The 21,224-nt window shown below is 44.3% G+C and overlaps 2 protein-coding genes across 2 annotated transcripts in view; one reads left to right on the forward strand and one right to left on the reverse strand.

The window, feature by feature from the left end:
- Positions 1–14,623, reverse strand: part of bmal1a (basic helix-loop-helix ARNT like 1a) — a 127,416-nt gene extending 112,793 nt beyond the window's left edge. Inside the window, exon 1 of the mRNA XM_080190050.1 lies at positions 14,602–14,623. The gene's annotated coding sequence lies outside the window, so the exon portion shown is untranslated. The remainder of the gene's footprint in view (positions 1–14,601) is intronic.
- LOC145343756 (USP6 N-terminal-like protein) overlaps positions 1–21,224 on the forward strand; it is a 111,966-nt gene that overhangs the window by 37,631 nt on the left and 53,111 nt on the right. Inside the window, exon 8 of the mRNA XM_080190053.1 lies at positions 10,277–10,394. Coding sequence (XP_080046179.1) covers positions 10,277–10,394 — 118 coding nt within the window. The remainder of the gene's footprint in view (positions 1–10,276; positions 10,395–21,224) is intronic.

The raw sequence follows: 21,224 nt of genomic DNA on the forward strand, positions 1-21,224 counted from the left end.
TCTTCTAAACTCTAACGAGTACAAGCCTAGTTTATTCAGCCTCTCCTCATAGCTCAACCCCCTCAACTCCGGTATCAGCCTAGTAAACCTCCTCTGCACTCCCTCCAAGGCCAAAATATCCTTGCGCAGGTGCGGCGCCCAAAACTGCACACAGTACTCCAGCTGCGGCCTCACCAATGCCCTATACAGCTGCAGCAAGACCTCCCTACTTTTATATTCAATCCCCCTCGCTATGAAGGCCAGCATCCCATTCGCCTTCCTGACCACCTGCTGCACCTGCAGGCTGGGTTTTTGCGACTCATGCACAAGGACCCCGAGGTCCCTCTGCACCGTCGCCTGCTGCAGTTTTTCGCCACGTAAGTAATAGTCCTTCCTACCATTCTTCCTACCAAAGTGGACCACCTCACACTTGCCAACATTAAATTCCATTTGCCATTTCCTGGCCCATTCGCCCAGCCTATCTAGATCCTTCTGCAGACTCTCCACACCCTCCGCACAATTTGCCTTTCCCCCAATCTTGGTGTCATCAGCAAATTTCGACACCCTACACTCGGTTCCCTCCTCCAGATCATCTATATAAATGGTAAATAGCTGAGGCCCCAGCACCGACCCCTGGGGCACCCCACTAGTCACCAACCGCCAATCCGAATAGCACCCATTGACCCCCACTCTCTGCCTCCTATTTGACAACCAATCCTCTATCCACGCTAACACCCTACCCCCAACTCCATGTCCTCTGACCTTCTGCAGTAACCTCTTGTGAGGTACCTTATCAAACGCCTTCTGAAAATCCAGAAAGACCACATCCACCGGCTCTCCTCTATCCACCGCCCTAGACACATCCTCATAGAACTCCAGTAAATTGGTCAGACACGACTTCCCTTTAATGAAACCGTGTTGCGTCTGCCCTATCAAGCAATTCCCTTCAAGATGCCTCGCAATTTCCTCCTTAATGACGGATTCTAACATTTTACCTACCACAGACGTTAAACTAACCGGCCTGTAATTCCCCGCCTTTTGCCTGGCACCCTTCTTAAACAACGGCGTAACATTAGCCGTTTTCCAATCCTCCGGCACTTCCCCGGAATCCAGCGACGTCTGGAAAATAACCACCAAGGCATCCACTATCACCTCCGCCATTTCTTTCAGAACCCTCGGATGCATTCCATCCGGTCCTGGGGACTTGTCCACAATCAGCCCCTCCAGTCTGTCGCGCACCACCTCTCTAGTAACAGTAATGTCATTAAGACCCTCCAGTCCTACCACCTTTCCATCGCTAACACCCGGCAAATTATTCACGTCCTCCTCCGTGAAGACAGAAACAAAAAAGTTATTCAAGACCTTAGCCATATCCCCATCCCCTACCACTAGGTCCCCTTTCTCATCCGCTAAGGGACCAACGTTCACCCTAGCCAGCCTCTTCCTTTTTATATATTTATAAAAACTCTTGCTATCCTTTTTTATATTAAGTGCTAGCCCAGCTTCATAGCTTCTTCTACCCTCCTTTATCAACTTTTTTGTCAATCTTTGTTGACATTTAAACCTTTCCCAATCCTCTTCTCGCCCACTGCTCTTAGCTACTCTAAATTCCTCCGCTTTTAATTTAACACTTTCCTTCACCTCCTTCGTTATCCACGGCTTATTACCTCTCTTCCTACTGTCCTTTTTAACCATCGGAATAAATTTCTGCTGAGCACCAAGAAAGATCTCCTTAAAGATCCTCCACTGCTCCTCAGCAGACCTACCTTCCAACGCGCTCCCCCAGTCCACATTCGCCAATTCTTCTCTCATCCTACCATACTCCCCTCTATTCAAACAAAGGACACGTGTCCGGGAACCCACTTTCTCCTCCTCCATCTGCAACAGAAACTCCACCATACAATGATCACTCTCTCCAAGAGGATCCTTCACCTCAAGGTCCCTAATTCTACCCGCCTCATTACATAGCACCAGATCCAAGATAGCTCGCTCCCTCGTCGGCTCCAACACACACTGTTCCAGGAAACTATCCCGGCAGCATTCCAAGAACTCCTCCTCGAGCCCACCTCGTCCAACATGGGTCGACCAATCAATATGCAGATTGAAATCCCCCATAACTACTGCCGTCCCATTCCTGCACGCCGCACTTATTTGCGCGTTAACAGCCCGCCCCACCTCCAGATCATTATTCGGGGGCCTATAGACGACACCCACCAGCGTCTTCCTCCCTTTGCTGTTCCTAATCTCCACCCACAACGATTCCACTTTCTGCTCTTTGGCTCCGATATCATCCCTTGCTACCACCTTGATGCTGTCCTTAATCAGCAGAGCTACGCCACCCCCTCTTTCCTCCTGCCTATCCTTCCTAAACACTTGATAGCCCTGTACATTCATCTCCCAGTCCCTGTCACCTTGCAGCCACGTCTCTGTAATGGCCACCAGATCGTATCCATTTGTGTCGATCTGCGCCACCAGCTCATCCACTTTATTCCGAATGCTTCGTGCATTCAGATAAAGCGCTTTCATCCCAGCCTTCTTCTGGACCCTATTTGCCGTAACGCCACCACTTGGGACATCCTCAGCCTCTTCCCTTACCTGTACCCTATCCTTAACTGTAGACCTCCTAACATCACCTACCCTCGCACCCTCCCCCCCCCTAATTAGTTTAAAGCCCTGTCTACAGTTCTCTTTACTCGATTCGCCAGCACTCTGGTCCCAGCACGATTCAGACCAACCCCATCCCGCCCAAACAAGTCCCACCTACCCCAATACTGGTGCCAATGCCCCATAAATTCGATCCCATTCCTCCCACACCAATCTCTGAGCCACCCATTCACTTCCTTTATCCTGTCAACCCTACGCCCGTCTGCACTCGGTTCAGGCAGTAGCCCAGAGAAGACCACCTTGTCGGTTCTACTTTTTAATTCCATTCCCAGCTTCTCATACTCCCTCCCCAGATCCTCAGTCCGCACTTTGCCTACGTCGCTGGCACCCACATGTACCACCACAACTGGGTTCTCACCCTCCCACTCCAGATTCCTCTGCAGCCCAGCTGCGACATCCTGTACCCGAGCACCAGGCAGACAACACACCCTTCTGTGCACTTTGTCATTGTGACAAAGGACAGTGTCAATACCCTTCACCCCACTATCCCCAATCACTACTACGTTCCTTTTCCCCTTCTCTTTGCCTATGTCCTGCTGCATCACTGTACCGTGTGCAGTTTGCTCACCAACCTCACCTGCCTCGTCCTCTTCCAGACTGGAAGCAAGAACCTCAAACCTGTTATGCAGATTAAGAGGCTGAGGCCTCCGCTCCTCACCCCCCTTCCTCCTCCCAGCAGCCCCCTTTTGTTCCTGACCCTTAGGTTTAGACAGTCTAGGGGGGGTGGATGTCACTTGCACCCCATTGACAATGACACCCTCTCTCCCCCTGATGAGCCTCAGTGTCTGTAGCTCAGAGGCCAGCTCATCCACCTTGAGCTGGAGCTCCTCCAGCAACCTGCACTTACTGCAGACATGGCCACTGGGAAGGACCCTGGGGTCCACCAGTTCCCACATCATACAGGAACCGCACATCACATGCCCCTCCATTATTCAATATAATTTGTTGTGGGAAAAAAATATTTTCCTTGTTTTTTGCTGTAGTAGTTTTGAAAAAAAAAATTTTTTTTTTTCCTTGTTCTTTCAACCTGGCCTTTTTACCTTCCAGCCCTTTTTGATATTAAGCCCTAATAGCTCACTCTGCTTCCCTCTCACTCCGCTGCCCGCTCCGACGCTGCCCGCTATCTACACCAGGCCTCCTTTTAAACTTGGCGCTGATTTAAAGCTGATGGGCCACAACTGCCTGATAATCACTCCCTCACAATTCTTAAAGCAGTAAATACAATAAGTAAATGCTTTAAACAGTTTCCTCTCCTTTGTAGTCAGTTTGTTCCCAAAAATGTTTGTATAAATCCATGGCCCAGGTCTTCCATTTTCCGGATGCTTGTACTCTGAAAAATGTGCTGGAGAGACCCTTGGAAGTCCCAATGCAAGCTCTGCATGGAAATAGCCAAACGTTTGATCTCCAAATTTCTGAATTTAAATTTGAAGATGATGAGTCCAACTTAATTAGCAGAAAAGTTATTCAAGAAATGTTAGAAGGATTAAAACCTATTCTTATTCCTGGATAACTAGCATACTGAAGTTCTCTTTTCCCCACCACCACCATCCTACCGGACCATCCTGACACCTCTGCCACTTAGCCCTCATGTCTTGTAAGCTCAGCAAAGTGGTTTTGGGACATTTAAACTTGCTAGAAGGCAGCAGCTAATGACATAAAAAGTGGGCATGGGCATGACTTCATTTCCCTTGATGATCCCACCACACTACATTGATATACTCCAAGAGCAGCTACACTTCACATTTCTCAGTAGGCCCTGTTTGGAAGCCAGGGTGAAAAATGTGGAGCTCAAACCTGGGATAAGAAAATGGGAGAGGAGTGGCAATCTGACAGTTCTTTAAGTTTATTTATTAGTGTCACAAGTAAACTTACATTAACACTGCAATGCAGTTACTGTGAAAATCCCCTAGTTACCACACGCTGGCACCTGTTTGGGTATACCAAGGGAGAATTTAGCACAGCTAATGCACCCAACCGGCACGTCTTTCGGACTGTGGGAGGAAACCGGAGCACCCGGAGGAAATGCATACAGAAGCGGGGAGAATGTGGAGACTCCACACAGACAGTGACCCAAGCTGGGAATTGAACCCGGGTCTCCTGGCGCTGTGAGGCAGCAGTGCTAACCACTGTGCTGCCCAGGAGCTCTTGCTACTCCGTGAGAGATTCATCCACACACTTTACGTCCAAGTGAACTTGACAAGTCTTAAATTTAGTAATACTCTCTCACTTTTGAATCAGAATGTTGTAGATTTAAGTCCAACTCCAGAGACATTTTAAAAAAAATATAGGCTGCCAGTGCTGTACTGTCTGAGATGCCATCCTTTGGATGAGATTTTTAATTGACATCCCATCTTCTCCAGTTGATGTGGAAGATTAAGTTGCATATTCCGAAGGAGCTCAGAGGAGTTATCCCTGGTATTCTAGCCAGTCATCGTCATTCAATCAACATCACTCAACAGATTATTCAGTCATTATCACATTTCTGACTGCTGTTTCCTATACCATTAAAGTAACAACACTACAAAACTGTAGTTTTGTTAACTGTAAAGCACAGTGCTATTCCAAGTGTATGAAAGGTAATTGGTTTGATTTATTATTGTCACGTGTTGCTATACAGTGAAAAGTATTGTTGCTCACACACTATATAGAAATAGTATACCGTTCATAGAATACATAAAGGAGAAGGAAGGAGAGGGTGCAGAATGTAGTGTTACAATCATAAATAGGGTGTAGAGAAAGGTCAACTTAATGTTGGGTAGGTCCATTCAAAAGTCTGCTGGCAGCAGGGAGGAAGCTGTTCTTGACTTGGTTGGTACGTGACCTCAGACTTTTCTATCTTTTTCCCAACAGGGTACGTCTGAGGTACGTAGGCTTCTTGATTATGCTGGCTGCTTTTTTGAGGCAGCGGGAAGGATAGACAGAGTCAATAGATGGGAGGCAGGCTTGTGTGATGGACTGGGCTTCATTCACAATCCTTTGTAATTTCTTTCAGTCTTGGTTAGAACAGGAGCCATGCCAAGCTGTGATACATCTGGAAAAGATGTTTTCTATGCTACGCCTGTAAAAGTTGATGAGACTCGTAGCAAACATGCCAAATTTCCTTAGTCTCTTAAGAAAGTAAAGGTGTTGGTGGACCTTCTTAACGATAACTTGGCATGGAGGGACCAGGACAGGATGTTGGTAATCTGGTATTATATAAATGCACATCTTTGTTTCGCATTTTGTTGCCCTCTGCCCCCCCCAGTCGTCTTCTCCCCCCAAATTCCTCAAAACCACCTTGAGTTTTTCTTATTTTTTTTGAGATTCTGGCTCTGCGTGGCTATTTTCCTGAGTTATTTATTTGCTGCAGCTGACAAGCTGCATTGCATCAGTACAATGAATAACACTTGTTGAGAATGCCTTCACTGACCCCGTAGAGCAATGTGAAGTTGCCTTTTTGACCTGGCAGCCAGTCTGCAGTATTTAGCAGTTTTTAGCAGGCTTTGACTGATAACATTGCTGAAATATCTCTGCTCCCTCAAAGGTCAATTGGTCAGTCAAATTATAGAAACACCTTTCTAATTGCTTGGAGTCCATGGCTCAAATACATAAATATTTTAAATGACATGGTCATTTACCATAAACATATTTTTCTCATATAGATCTAGATCTTTCTTTCTCTTTGTCTACAATAACATTTCTATCACTCAGTTTATTTATTAGTGTCACAAGTAGGCTTACATTAAGTCTTCAATGAAGTGAATATCCCCTAGTCGCCACACTCTGGCACCTGTCTGGGTACACTGAGGGAGAATTTAGCGTGGCCAATGCACTTAACCAGCACGTTTTTCGGACTGTGGGAGGAGACTGGAGCACCAGCGGAAACCCCACAGAAAATGGGAGAATGCACAGACTCTGCATAGACAGTGACCCAAGCCAGGATTCAAACCCAGGTCCCTGGTGCTGTGAGGCAGCAGTGCTAACTATTGTGCCACCATGCCGCCCTTGCATTTACATGGCACCTTTTACAAGCTCAGGATATCCCTAAGCACTTTACAGTCAGTGATATAAAATTGAAGTGTGGTCACGATTATAATGTACAAAACGCGTGAAATAGAATGGACTGTAGCCACGTGCATATGAAATTGGCCGAGTGACAAGAAGCAGAGCGGTGGTTAATGGACGTTTTTCAGATTGGAGGCAGATTTGTAATGGAATTCCCCAGGAATCAGTGACAAGACTGTTGCTCTTCCTGATGAATATTAATGACCTAGACGCTGGTATACAGGGCACTTTATTTTTCATTTTAGTAGGAATAATGCAGAGGGGTAATGTAAATTTTAGGAGGTATAATTCTAAAGGGCGTACAAAGGCAGGTAATCTGGGTGATTTTTTTTTTTGATTCATTCATGGGATATGAACGTTGCTGGCTAAGCCAACATTTATATGTATAAGTCATTGAAGGTGGTAGAATAGGTTGAGCGTGCAATTGATAAAGTATACAGTATCCTAGGCTTTATTAATAATGGCACAGATTTTTTTTTTTGCTCACTGCAGACATGACCATGAAGATAGGCCACTTGGGTGAGATTGGTCACACTGACTGTGGAGCAGTGTCCCCGCAGCACCCTGAGAAGAGGAACAGAAAGGGGAAAGGCAGCAAATTACCTATTGCACACAAAGATAGTGAACTTACTATACGCACTCAAAGCTAACTTTAAGGAGGCATGTATGAACGTTTCCAGACCTGCAATCTCCATCTCATCTTTTCAACATAACCTTCTATTACTAACATTCCCTTAAATTCAACAATTAGTCTCAACTGTGCCCTCTATCTGGGTATTGAGGTTTCTTTGGAATTCCCTAATGGATTTGTTGATATCTAATTTATAACCCGAGTAGCAAGATACTCATCAATGTACATTGGTATACAGTGGGCAAAGTTCCCGGCATACAGGGAAGATTGTTTCTCTTTTACGCAACATTTCAGTGTTCAACTCCCACCCTCAGCAAATCCACTTTTCTTGATGTTGTTCAAGAGTTGTTGTAGCTGAAGACATTTATCTGGAGGTCTTGCTCCACAGAAAACAAACTGAAATCAATATTGACACTCATTTGCTCAAGATTTGGAAGGGTTGGTGCATTGACGGTTGTCAAAACACAACATTTCCTGAAGAGATTGCAAAGCTGGATCATGGGGATAATCGAGGTGCTGGAGATCAGCCAACATCAATGCTGGACTTTGCTGATGCTACGGCAAGTGCTGTTGCGATGTGCGATATTAACAAGGCAGAACTGGGAACGTTTGAACAGGTTGGGGTTCTTTTCTGTCAAAGGGAAAACTGAGAGGTGACTTGAGAGAGGTCTTTAACATTATAAAAGAGTTTGCTGAGATAGACATAGAAAAAATGATTCCACTTGTTGGGTAAGACCAGAGCTCAGAGCCATAAGTACAAAATGGCCACTAATAAATCCAACAGAAAATTCTTGAAAAACGAGTATATTGTGAATGTAGAACTCATTGCCATATGGAGTAGTTGAGGCAAAGAGCATGTTTCATTTAGAGTACAGCTGGATAAATATGAGTGGGAAAGGAACAGAAGGATATGCCAATAAGGTGAGATAAAGAAGGTTGGGAGGAGCCTTGTGTGGGACATTTGGGCCGAATAGCCGGATTCTATGCTGCTAATTTGCAATTCTTCATGGCAATCTTTAAACAATCATTTCCCTGGTAGTCCCAGTTCAGATACCACTGCAAAATTGCAGGGTTGCACTGTATTCTTGGCAGTTGAGTAATCCCATTCACTAATTCATCTTGTTGCATGCAAACTGAGGTGGCCCATTCAGTCCCTTGAGCCTGTTCCATCGCCATTCAGTCCCTTGAGCCTGTTCCATCGCCATTCAGTTCCTTGAGCCTGTTCCATCGCCATTCAGTTAGACATTGGTTGACCTGTACCATCACTCCTTAGTTCAATGCTCTTTAACCAACAAAAATCTATCCATTCCGATTTTGAAATTTTTCAATCCCCAGCCTTATTAATTTTTTGGTGGAGGGGATAGAGTTTTCCAGATTTCCGTGATCCCTTTGTCTAAAAAGTGCTTTCCGATTTCATTCCTGCATGAGCTAGTTCAAATTGTTAACATTGTCCCCATTGAGACATGAATGGAAAGTGTTTGGAATAACATGTTTTTTCACAGTGAGTAGGTAGAGTGTGGAGTTTTGGGGAAAAGGAACAATGTTAAATACTATGGGAATGTGCAAGAGAATGTGGAAGAAACAAGGACACAAACCTGACAGCTCGCGCAGGCTGTTTGTTCTGGAGTGCTCTATAGCATATTGGTTTTTGTGGGGATGGAGTCATAATTCTGGCCAAGGGAGGCTGCTTTGAAAGGGGAGAGATCCTGATGAGGAGTGTTTTATAGAAATAGAAAAAGGAGGCCATTGGGAGGCCATCAGGCCTGTGTCGGCCCTTTCAGATACAATGGGGGCGATTTGCTCCAAAAAAAAACTGGGTGCATCACAGAGTGTTACCGGGGGATTCACACTGGTAAGGGGAGGGCGGGCCTCATACTGCCTGAGAGGCTAGCAGCATAGCACTGAGCAAGCCAATATGCATGTGCCGATCTGTCAGTGGGGAGATCAGTGCATGCGCACTGCCCCCTTCCACACTTCCCTCTCCCACCCCCCTCCCCACCGATCACCTGGCCAGCCCTGGTCGGCCACACCCTCCCCCCCACCCATCATCACTGATCAGCTCTGTTTCCTCAGGCCCTGCCTGCCTGCCCCTCCCACCTCCCAGTACTGCCTTGTGCACGGTGATACAATACTGTCCTGGACTCGCTAATGACATGGAAATGGCGATTTCAATATGGTAACCAGCCTCACACTGATTTCTGGCGCAAGGCTGATTATTTTAAAAACAGGGGCTTGGAAAGTCGCAATCGGCTGGATGACGGTCGCAACTGCTGCTACAGGCCCCCCCACTAACATTTCCTGGTGCACTGCACTACTCGAGCAGTGCAGCGGTCTGGGAAAATCACACCCAAGGAGTCCCATTCTCTTGCCCTTTTCCCACAGTTCTGCAGAATGTTTCTGTTTAATAATTTATTCAACTCCTTTTTGAAAGTTGCTACTGAATCTGCTTCCTTCGCCTTTTCAGGCGGCACGTTTCAGATCATCACAACTCACCATGTTAAAAAATATTCTCCTTGTCTCCTCACCCACACGCTTACACAAACACCCCCCACTCTTTTTTTCCCCCCATGGCCTAGTAAACTTTCCTTGTCCAAAGTACTTGCAGGAAAGTGAAGAAGTTTTGAGTGCAACTATTTTATAAACATTTGTTTGACCTGAGTTCCCTCTTTTTAAAATATTTCCAGAATTTAGGCTGCTCCCCAGCTATGGAGCTTGGTTGAATATGGTGTCCCAGTGCACCTTAGACTAGAAGGACCACGGATATATTGCTGTATTTAAATTCCATGCGGATTAATACCGACTGAGGTGGTTCCACCAAGTTTTGTGGAATAGGACATAAACTCAGAATCAACTAGCACAGAGGGAAATGTGGTACGCATGACTGAGAGGAAATGGAGAATGTTATTTAGCATGAATTATTACCTATCAAAATTCATGTTCCCTTCTTCCCTTCCCTAGGTATCAATGTGATATTCAGCACTGGCCTGTGTATTCTGCAGCTCCTGGAACCTCGGCTCCTCACCATGTCTGATGTCTCTGTGCTTCTTCCCACCCTGCTTCGGATTCCTGTTGATGTGTATGTACAATGTTGCCTTGCATTTGCCAAAACTGTACCTGCCAATTGTCAGTCATTAGTACATGTGTCTAAGCATATGGTAGGTTAGCATGGTGTATATGAGACCTCAACTGAGAGGTTGAAATTTCACTGTGCTAAGTAAAAAGTTGTTGTCCAGGTCTACTTGAGAGTTAGTAGCAAAAAGTGACCGTGAAGCTGCCATTTATCATTTTTCTTTTCCTTTTTTTACAAAACACAACTATTCACTCATGCCTCATGTTGGCAAGTGCGAGGTGGTCCACTTTGGTAGGAATAATGGTAGGAAGGATTATTACTTACGTGGAGAAAAACTGCAGCAGGCGACGGTGCAGAGGGACCTCGGGGTCCTTGTGCATGAGTCGCAAAAACCCAGCTTGCAGGTGCAGCAGGTGATCAGGAAGGCGAATGGGATGCTGGCCTTCATTGCGAGGGGGATTGAATATAAAAGTAGGGAGGTCTTGCTGCGGCTGTATAGGGCATTGGTGAGGCCGCAGCTGGAGTACTGTGTGCAGCTTTGGGCGCCATACTTACTCAAGGATATTTTGGCCTTGGAGGGAGTGCAGAGGAGGTTTACTAGGCTGATGCCGGAGTTGAGGGGGTTGAGCTATGAGGAGAGGCTGAATAAATTAGGCTTGTACTCATTAGAGTTTAGAAGAATGAGGGGAGATCTCATTGAGACGTATAAGATGATGAATGGGATGGATAGGATAGAGGTGGAGAGACCCTTCCCGCTCAGAAAGGATAGTAGGACTAGGGGGCACAGCCTCAAGATAAAGGGGGAGCGGCTTAGAACCGAGTTGAGGAGGAACTTCTTCACTCAAAGGGTGGTGAATCTCTGGAATTCTCTGCCCGTTGAAGTGGTGGAGGCTACCTCGCTAAATATTTTTAAGACGCGGGTTGATGGGTTTTTGATAAGAGAGGGGATTAAGGGTTATGGGGAGAGGGCGGGAAAGTGGAACTGAGCCACAACAGATCAGCCATGATCTTATTGAATGGCGGGGCAGGCTCGAAGGGCTAGTTGGCCTACTCCTGCTCCTATTTCTTATGTTCTTATGCCTCCCATACTAAGGGTCCTGGTTTGCAAGCACCTGGACTGAAACAGGACGAACCATATAAACACTACAGTTATAAAAGTAGGTCAGAAACTGTGAATCCTGCAGCAAGTAACTCATCTCCTGATGCTCAAAGCCTGCCCATCACCTACAAGGCAAAAGCCAGAATTGTAATGGAATATACTCCACCTGCCTGGATGAGTTCAGCTCCAGCTGCACTCTAATCTCAACACAATCCAAGACAAAGCAGCTTGCTTGATCATCATCCCCTCTGCCACTTCAAACATTCACTTCTTTCACAACCAATGCGCAGCAATAGCATTGTGCATCATCTACAGGGGTAGCATGGTGGCACAGTGGTTAGTGCTGCTGCCTCACAGGGCCAGGAACCCGGGTTTAATTCCGGCCTTGGGTTACTGTCTGTGTGGAGTTTGCGTGCTCTCCCCGTGTCTGAGTGGGTTTCCTCTCTCAGTCCAAAGATGTGCAAGTTGGATGCATTGGCCATAGTAAATTGCCCCTTAGGATTAGCAGGGTTATTACATGGGGTTACAGGGATAGGGTCTGGGTGTGATTGTTGTTGGTGCAGGGTTGATGGGCCAAATGGTCTCCTTCTGCACAGTAGGGATTTCTTGGTTCTATTCTACAGGATGCAATGCAGCAACTTGCCAAGGTTCCTTTGACAACATTCTCCAAACCTGTGATCTCCACCACCTAGAAGATTAGGAGCCGCAGATGCAGGGGAACACCATGACCTTCAAGTTCCCCTGCAAGTCACACACCATCTTGACTTGGACCTATATCACTGCTTCTTCACTGTCCTGGAACTCCCTCCCTAACAACACTGTGGGAGTACCTACACCACTTGAATTGCAGTGATCCAAGAAGGTACTCACCAACACCTTCAAGTGCAGTTAGTGATGGGTGACACATGTAGACCTTGCCAGTGATCCTCATGCCACAAACAAATTCAAAAAAGAAAGAATCCAGTCCCATACTTCTTGACTGACTCCCGAATCCCTCAAATGTGGATACATTTCTCAGGGGAATGTAAGACTGGTCACTAAATGCACTCTTTCCATTGTCACTCAAGCCCATTCAAAAGAAAAATGACTGCCTTCTTAACACCACAAACTCTGGCAAGAATGGAGATGATTAGATAATCTTCCCTTTAATCATGCTTGGAGACTGCACCCTAAACAGGGATTAGTTTTATGCACACCATTCATAATACATAACTGTCCTCCACTCGCTGGAGGAATAATCCTGTTAAACTAGGAAGGCATTGTTGTAGTTTCGGTCATGAGTTCTGTTTGCTATCATTCATAGAGACCCCTGTTAAGATAATGCTGTAAAGTATTTGCTGTAGCTTGCAGAGACGCTGTTTAAACAGTCTATTTGTTGAGCAAATGGACTGTTTCCTTTGAGTCCCACCATAAATCTCATCCCATCTATGACTCATTGGTGGGCATAGTCTTGTCAATATTCATAAGATAAAAGCAAAATACTGCAGATGCTGGAATCTAAAACAAGAACAGAGAATGCTGAAAAACTCAACAGGTCTGGCAGCATCTGTAGGAAGAAAAAACAAAGTTAATATTTCAGATCCGCTTGGCTCTTCAAGCCATACAGTCTCGAAACATTAACTCTGTTTTCTCTCTCCTTACAGATGCTGCCAGACTCATTGAAATTTTCCAGCAGCCTCTGTTGTTTGTGTCGACATTCACTTTGTTTAAAAAAATGCCTTTAGCTTGCCAAAATTGTAGATGTAAATATATTTCCTCTGTAAAAGCGATGCAGGCAAATTAGTGCAATTATATTTCCGTGCCATCACTGGCTCAGTGGTAGCACTCCCACCTCATAGTCAGAACATCACGGGTTTACATCTTACCCTGTAATCCATGCTGACATTCCCAGTGCAGTGATAATAGAGTGCTGCACTGTTGGAGGTGCTACTATTAAACTCAGGCTCCGACTGTTCCCTCAGGTGGACATATAAGGGTGGTACTGCTGTCTCACAGCTCCAGGGATCTGGGTTCAATTCCCAGCTTGGGTCAGTGTCTATGAGGAGGTTGCATATTCTCACTGTGTAGGTTTGCTGTGGGTGCTCCAGTTTCCTCCCATGATCCAAAGATGTGCGGGTTAGGTTGATTGGCCATGCTAAATTACCCCTTCATGTTCCTGGATGCGAAGAGGGATTTGCGGGGTAAATGTGTGGGGGTAGGGCCTGGGATGGGATTGTTGTCGGTGCAGACTCGATGGGCCAAATGGCTTCCTTCTGCACTGTAGGGTTTCTATAAGATTCCAAGGCATAATTTCAAAGGAGACAAGGATGTCTTCCTGCTACCCCTTAACCACCATCAGTTTAAAAATAAATAAATGATACGGCCATTATGTTCTTGCTGTTTGTGGGAACATGCTGTGCATTACTTGACTTCCTCATTTCCTACATTATAAATAGTGACTATACTTCCAAAAGTGAAGCACTCTGTGACAAATTGAGAGGTAGTTCTCTTCCTGACTTTGAGGCGTGGCAGACAGATGCATGTCATGATTGTGGGAGGCCACTGCAAGCGTTCGAACAATCGATGGACAATAAATGCTTCATCTTGCTGGCTAGGTCTACATGCCAAGAATGGAGCTATATTAAAAAAAGAGTTGCTATCTGCAAGAATCTCCTGCACATAAAATCGGCTCCTGGAAAGTTACGTCTTGCACACATGGGGCAAAATCAAAATCTCCTTTCCCATGGGACTGATCATATCAGTGTCCTGACAATGTCATGTCACCAGATGGTTCCTTTCAGCAATTGTTCATGTACTTAATGATGTTTTGTTTTATATACACCGTCGACAGTGCATCTTGCTCCGATCTCCAGGGAGTGCAGGTTTTTGCTAAACAACTTCAGTTGCCAAAAGTTATTTCCTATTACCCGAGGTTTTAGCTAATCTTCTGTTAACACAACCTGCCGCTGGTGATGAGTGAAGGTTTCTCTTGAGGATTGTTGCACCCTCACACCCTCAGCTTCCAACAAATTTTGGTTTTGCTGATTTATTTTTAATGTAGATAATGTGACATTTTTTCTTCACTCACTTCACACTTCACAGTGACACATTTCATTCAGTTATTCACTCACTGACCTCACTCATTTTCGTTCACACTCTCAGACTTGCTTGCTCTCTCTTGCTGGCTCGCTGTCTTTCATGTATCCACTCGCTCTTTGTTGCGCACCTGCTCGCTCACTTTTGGGCACATGCTCACTCTCTTGCGTGCACCCACTCATTGTCTTGCGCACACCCACTCGCTCTCTTGCACGCACCTACTTGCTCTCTTGTACACGCCCACTCGGTCTCTTGCACGCACCTACTTGCTCTTTTGCACACGCCCACTCGCTGTCTTGCATGCACCTTCTCGCCTTTTTTCGTACAGCCAGTTGCTGTCTTTTGTGCATTGTCCTACTGGTAACACTGCCAAGTCAAGGGTCACAAAGTCACATGCATACGTCTTTATTATTATCCAAGAAAATTACAATTGATACTTCACAATTGATGCAAACTTTCCAAAGTCCTTTTCAAACATAAAAAAAAGTTTGATTCTACCTACCTTTTAAAGAAATTACAAATTTTCCAGACTGTACCACTCCCAGGTCAAAGGCTGCCACATGCTCTTATTTCTTATGTTCACAACCTCACATACAATATAGTGGTAGTAGTTTCTTTTGGCTTTGTTTCTCCTGCATTTCCTTCTAGGCAAGTGTGTTTCGTATGGATAGGCCTGCAAAGAATATTGTATCAGTTGATTTCGCACTTTTGACCAAGTGCCAAAACAAATGGATTGTTGGGGGTGGGATGGTGGGGTGGGTGTTAGAGAGCAGCTGTATACATTGGGAGGTGAACAAGTGACAAAGCTTCAAAGTGGTTTGATAGTTTTGGCGTAGTCCCAAGTACAACTGATTTCTGAACACTTTGTGTGAAACGAAGGTGAGACAAAGGACATTTGGGCCTTGGAATCTCAAACCAAAAACTGTAAGGATTTAGCCCTCCCATCTTCCCACCCCTTGCACCTGCTCCTTGTCTGAATCTCAGCTTTAGATGTTAAATTCTGACAATTTGGTTTCGCATTAAGATTTCACTTTGCAACCAGCTTTGCAACAACACTTTCTGCATGACGATTATTTGGTGATATTCTTTACTTCCAGCTCAATGTCTAGAAAAAAGACAATTTATTTCATTCATACAGAACCTTTTGCATCCCCAGGAACTCTCAAAATGTTTCACAGCCAATGAGCAATGCTTTCAAGTGCAGTCATTGTTGAGTATTTCTCTTTTTCCTTTTCAATGTTTATGAGAGATTCTCAGCACGAAGGCAACATATTGTGGATGTTGGAAATGTGAAATAAAAACAGGAAATGCTGGAAATTCTCGGCAGGTCAGGCAGCATCTCTGAGAGAGAAAAACAGAATTAAGAAACAGGACTTTACAGCCGCACTCACCCCAAGGTCGAAAAATATCACCCAAGGTCATTGGACCTTTGCGTGGTCCGTGTCCCACCAACTATGATTCCTGTGATGGGCAAGATGGGAAAATTCCACCCAATATTTTGATTTGCTGACCTCCCATCGGGCCTAGATGTAACAGGTCTTAAGTAGGTACAGAGACAGGGAAGGGATGGAGAGAAATGTGGTAAAGAGAACAAAAAGAAAGTTCTGTCATGGGGAAGATAGCAGATATTAAACAACAAAAGAGATGATGATGAAAAGCAGCAGAGACAATGGTGTAGTGGTATTGTTCCTGTACTAGCAATCTGCAGACGTGGGTTCAAATTCCATCTTGGCAGCTGGTGGAATTTAAATTCAATTAATAAAGCTGGTCTCAGTAATCGTGACTATTAAACTATCATCAATTGTTGTGAAAACCGATCTGGTTCACTAATGTCCTTTTAGAAAGGAAATCTTCTATGGTCTGGCCTACATATGACTCCTGATCCACAGCAATGTGGTTGACTAGCAAGTCACTCAGTTCAAGCACAAGTAAGGACGCTTGCCCTGCTGGCAACACCTACACCCCATCAAAGAATAAATAAAAAGAGAGGATGGGAATGAGACATCAAGGATATCACCCTACTCCTCCTTGAAACAGTGGCCTTGGGGGTCCACTTGAAAGGGAGGACAGTGCCTCACTTTAATGACTCATCTGAAATATGGCATCTCAGACAATGCAGCACTCCCTCAGTACTGTCTCAGTCCCACTTTGGGACTCGAACACAATCTTCTGACCACCGCTGATATTCAACAACTGTTTCCTCCAGTGTCTAACCCAAGCCTTCTGGGAATTCACCCTGCTCACTGCTCCTTTCATTATCGTAGACCCCCATCACCCACCACTGTTGTTGTGCAGTTGTGTTGTATACAACATTGACTGTACTTCAGAAGTATTTGACTGGCTGTAAAGCAATCTGAGACATCTCGTGGTTCTAAAAGGTGCTACTTAAATGCAAGTTTTTGGTTATAGAGGTGATGGGGGGCATATTATTAAATCCATTTATTCTGGGATATGAAACCAATAGAGGTGGGTAAGAAGAGGGGTGGATTGAAATGCGTGTTATATTCAACATTTACAGTTTATTTTTTAGTGTTACAAGTCAGCTTACATTAACACTACAATGAAGCAACTGTGAAAATCCCCTAGTCGCCACACTCTGGCACCTGTTTGGGTACACTGAGGGAAAATTTAGCATGGCCAATAAATCAAACCAGCATGTCTTTCAGGTTGTCGGAGGAAACCCATGCAGAGAGAACGTGCAGACTCTGCAGTGACCCAAGCTGGGAATTGAACCCGGGTCCCTGGCATTGAGAGGCAGCAGTGCTAACCACTGCGCCACTGTGCACAGTGATTTATTAATCTCGGGTGACCAGATTAAGTATTGTAATCTAGCCACCTGATTGCCTTTGGCTAGATTACAATACTTAAAATTCTATCTATAATAAGTAACATCCTTGCATCAACCTCCACTTCCCATATCAGTTGCCCACTATAAATCCTATAGGTCACATCTGTAATGCAAATTTCCTATGTAAGTACGTCATGTATTCTCATGCTATGACTGGAGTTTATGTATCTCCCAGTTTCTGAGAGATTGAATGTCCTCCTGTTCCTAAAGTGAGACTCATTGGACTTCACTCTCACATTGAAATGTTCCTACATGGCTCACAGTCCCTCTCTCCTGGTGTTTATGCGAGGCCTTTTCCTCCTGTGTGCAACACTATAGAAAATCAGCGAGTTTGATTAATGTGAGAGGTGTGTGATTTATTTTTTAAATGTAGGTTTCTGAAGTCCTATCTTTACAACTTTCATCAGGAAAAGTCAATGAGCATCTACTTCTTACTAGTGCACTGCCAATCAAATAGGTTGAGTAGCTTGAAATCTGGAAGGGGGATGGGGATGGGCTCCCTCAATCTGCGAGTTAAAGGAATGAAGGACAATTAGCACAGAATGGAGCAATTGTTTTATAAGAAGGTAATGGACCGTACTGGACTCCCTTTTGTTCCAAGTAAAGTTTAAATAATGGGTGAAAACTTGCTGTAGTAGGGCACCTAATGGTGTCTGCCATTATTTAGACTTATCCCTGCACCCTTCAGCTGGAAAAGTGTTCTTGCCTAGAGAGTTGCTGAAAACGTGAACGGATAACAGTGCATCCTCCGAAACAGGGAATCTGGGAATTGAATGATCAGTGCCAAACAATGAAATGTAACCTTAACCAACAAGATGTAATGACTGGGGCAATAAATGTGATCGACGGAGAAAGAGGGTGAATTTAATATTAAATCAGCTAGAGAGAGGAAAGTTAAGAGTGACAGGAGAAAGAGAGAAAGTTAAAAGTGACAGGAAAAGTAAGAAAAAAATAGACACTTTTAAAATCTGCCTGAAATATTCAAAAGCTAGATGCCACAAGAGTTCACATTTTGGTGCCAAAAAGATTGATTGGTTGTAATTAACATTTGACACATCATCAAAAGAGTACTTACACCTCTAAATGACAAGGTTTCACTTTAAAATCAGAAAATGTTGGAAGCATTCAGCAGATCAGGCAGTATCTGCAGGAAAACAGAGTTAACGTTTCTGTGCTGAGCTCATGGATTGCAATTCCGAGAATAACTTTTGGATGTCTATGTTTAATTATGGATCTGACTCCTGCCTGTAGTCATTGAATTATACATTCTTAAATAATGGACAGTGCGAAGAGCCTCACCATCATTGTGAGTGGAGGACCTGGCCCAATCTATTCAAATTGGGGCCCATGATGAGTGTGGATGAGAACCACTGACACTCAACTTATACCAAGCAACCCATTCCTTTTTTTTTAGACTTTTATTTTAATTCTTGTGCAGCAGTAGAATTCCTTTGGATACCTGATATTGTATGTAATGAAATTGGGATTGGGTCCCAAGATGAATGAGGGTTTCATGGAAATGGAGTAATATTTGCAGTTTGAACGCAGAGGTACCCAAGAGTGGATATTTGAAAGGGACTGTGTAGCATGCATTGGAGGGGATTGGTAACTTTGGATCTAAGGATTCTGAACCTTTCAAACTCTCTTCCCCCAGAGGTTTTGTGAATGTTCAAGTTTAGTTCCTTCAAGGCAGACATCAAAAATGATTTGGGTACTAAGGGAACTGCGGGATATGGGGGTAGTGTAGTGCAGGAAGGTGGTACTGAGGTTGAAGAGCAGCCATGATCTTACTGATTGGCAGGAACTGGCTGGAAGGGCCACATGCCCCCCCTCCAGCTCCTATTTCTAATGTTTCCAAAACACTCTACCACTTACCTCACCTCATGCCTGGATCTGCTGTAGAGATTGAGCATTGTGATTAGTCAATAACTCCATTAGTTTTATATCATATGACTCTCAAGATATTAGAACGCAAATTTGATGGACCTTGGTCTTTGTTAGTCCAGCAAATCCCGGGAGTTGGTGAATATTTGCAACACTGCATATCTTTGGGTCAAACTTTAAATTCTGATATTGTAAGGCATACTGTAGAAATTAGAAAAAAGTTTTGAACTTTTGTAACAGGTAGGCTAAGGCGCACGTAACTCACAGTTAATAATTCCTGTAGTAGACGCAGACCTGTAAAGTTGTTCTTGTGTTCTGCTTAAAACTGACAAAACTTTGTCAGTGCATGAAAGGAGTAAGCAGTTATCTGTAAGGCTGTTTTCTTTTTTCTCGAGTTCTCTTTTGTTTTAAAACTAACAAACTCTCAAAAGTGAAGTGACACCCCCCTTTGAATGGAGTAGTTCTGTTTGAGTAAACTTCAAGTCTCCTTGTTCAGTCATCATCTTTCTCATCTGCAGCCGCAGGACCTTCTGCCATTAATCTCACACCACAGCCTTTTGAAAGATTAAATTGAACAGGGGCTGATGTTTGCACTTACCTGTCAAGAGGGTTCAGGGATGTTTGCATTAGCGAGCTTGATATAGTCTTGGTTTCACTTAATAGAGAAGGGAGGGAGAGATGTAACTATGGAAACGGTGCCAATGCCCCTATTTTGGCATCTGCCTGGAGGCATCTTACAATGTAATAGTTAAGGAGGCCTCTGTGCTTTCACTGATTAGACCCATCTTTCACCTTTCTGCCCTAGTGAACATAACTTCATGACTTCACTACCCAAGAATTAAGCACCCTGCACAAAGCACTTTCACTGTCGATTGTCCTAAGCCAAATTTAAACAACTGTTCTCGTAGAACGACCCTGATTTGCTTTGACCCCACTCTTTCGAACACTCCACTCACTTTGCCTCTCATAAATTTCTTTGACATCCCTTGGGGCTTGTTTTTTGGACGCAGGTTTTCTGAGATGGCTTTTAGTTTAAACTTTTTCCTTCAAGCTAAACAGCTTCAGGACACTCCAGACTGTGACAGCCGGACAAATGTAGTATGGTCTTGTCTTTCTCACTCGACAAAGTCTGCATCATAATATTTCTGAAGCAAAAACACCAGTACTTTTTTTTCAGTGAATTAGGGTCCAGCTACACTGTGACTGTGATTGTTCAGGGCAGTCATGAAAGAAAGACTTGCATCTCTATGGCATCTTTCATGACCTCCAGATCTCCAAAGTGCCTTATAGTTAATGAGTACTTTTAAAGTACAGTCACTGTTGGAACATAGGACATATAGAAGCCAATTTGTGCACAGCAAGCTCCCATAAACACTAACATAATCATGATTAGATAACCTGCTATAGTTATGTTAGTTGAAGGATAAATATTGGAGAACTCCTGTGTTTTTCAAAGTAATGTCCATGCTTTCACATCCACCTGAGGGGACCTCTATTTAACGTCTCATTTGAAAGATGGCAGAGTTCAAACATGTACCTTCAGTCAGGTAGTCACTAAAGAATGACTAAAAAAATGCTACAGACGGTTAAAATTCCTTGATGTTGCCAGTAAACAGCACACTTTGCCTTTCTTTTAACTAAATGAGTCATTTAATGAAAATTGCAGTTGGCGAGGGCTCTTTAGCAAAACAGAATTGTTGGCAATAGAGACCTGGTAATTTAAACTAGGAATCTTGTGGTAATTTCCATTTTCTCTTTGACACATAACAGAACCTGCACCTTGGCATTCGTTTATTCTTGAGCTGGCCTGTCAAAAATTTCAAAATCATTTTTCTTGCACAGAGCTTTACAGCATGGAAACCGTCCATTAAGCTTATCTGGCCCCTAAAAATATTTACGCTCATATGTTCATAAGAGGGCAGAAGTACGC

Source organism: Carcharhinus amblyrhynchos, chromosome 6, assembly GCF_965287045.1.
Source record: "Carcharhinus amblyrhynchos chromosome 6, sCarAmb.v2.hapA, whole genome shotgun sequence".
NCBI lineage: Eukaryota > Metazoa > Chordata > Chondrichthyes > Carcharhiniformes > Carcharhinidae > Carcharhinus > Carcharhinus amblyrhynchos.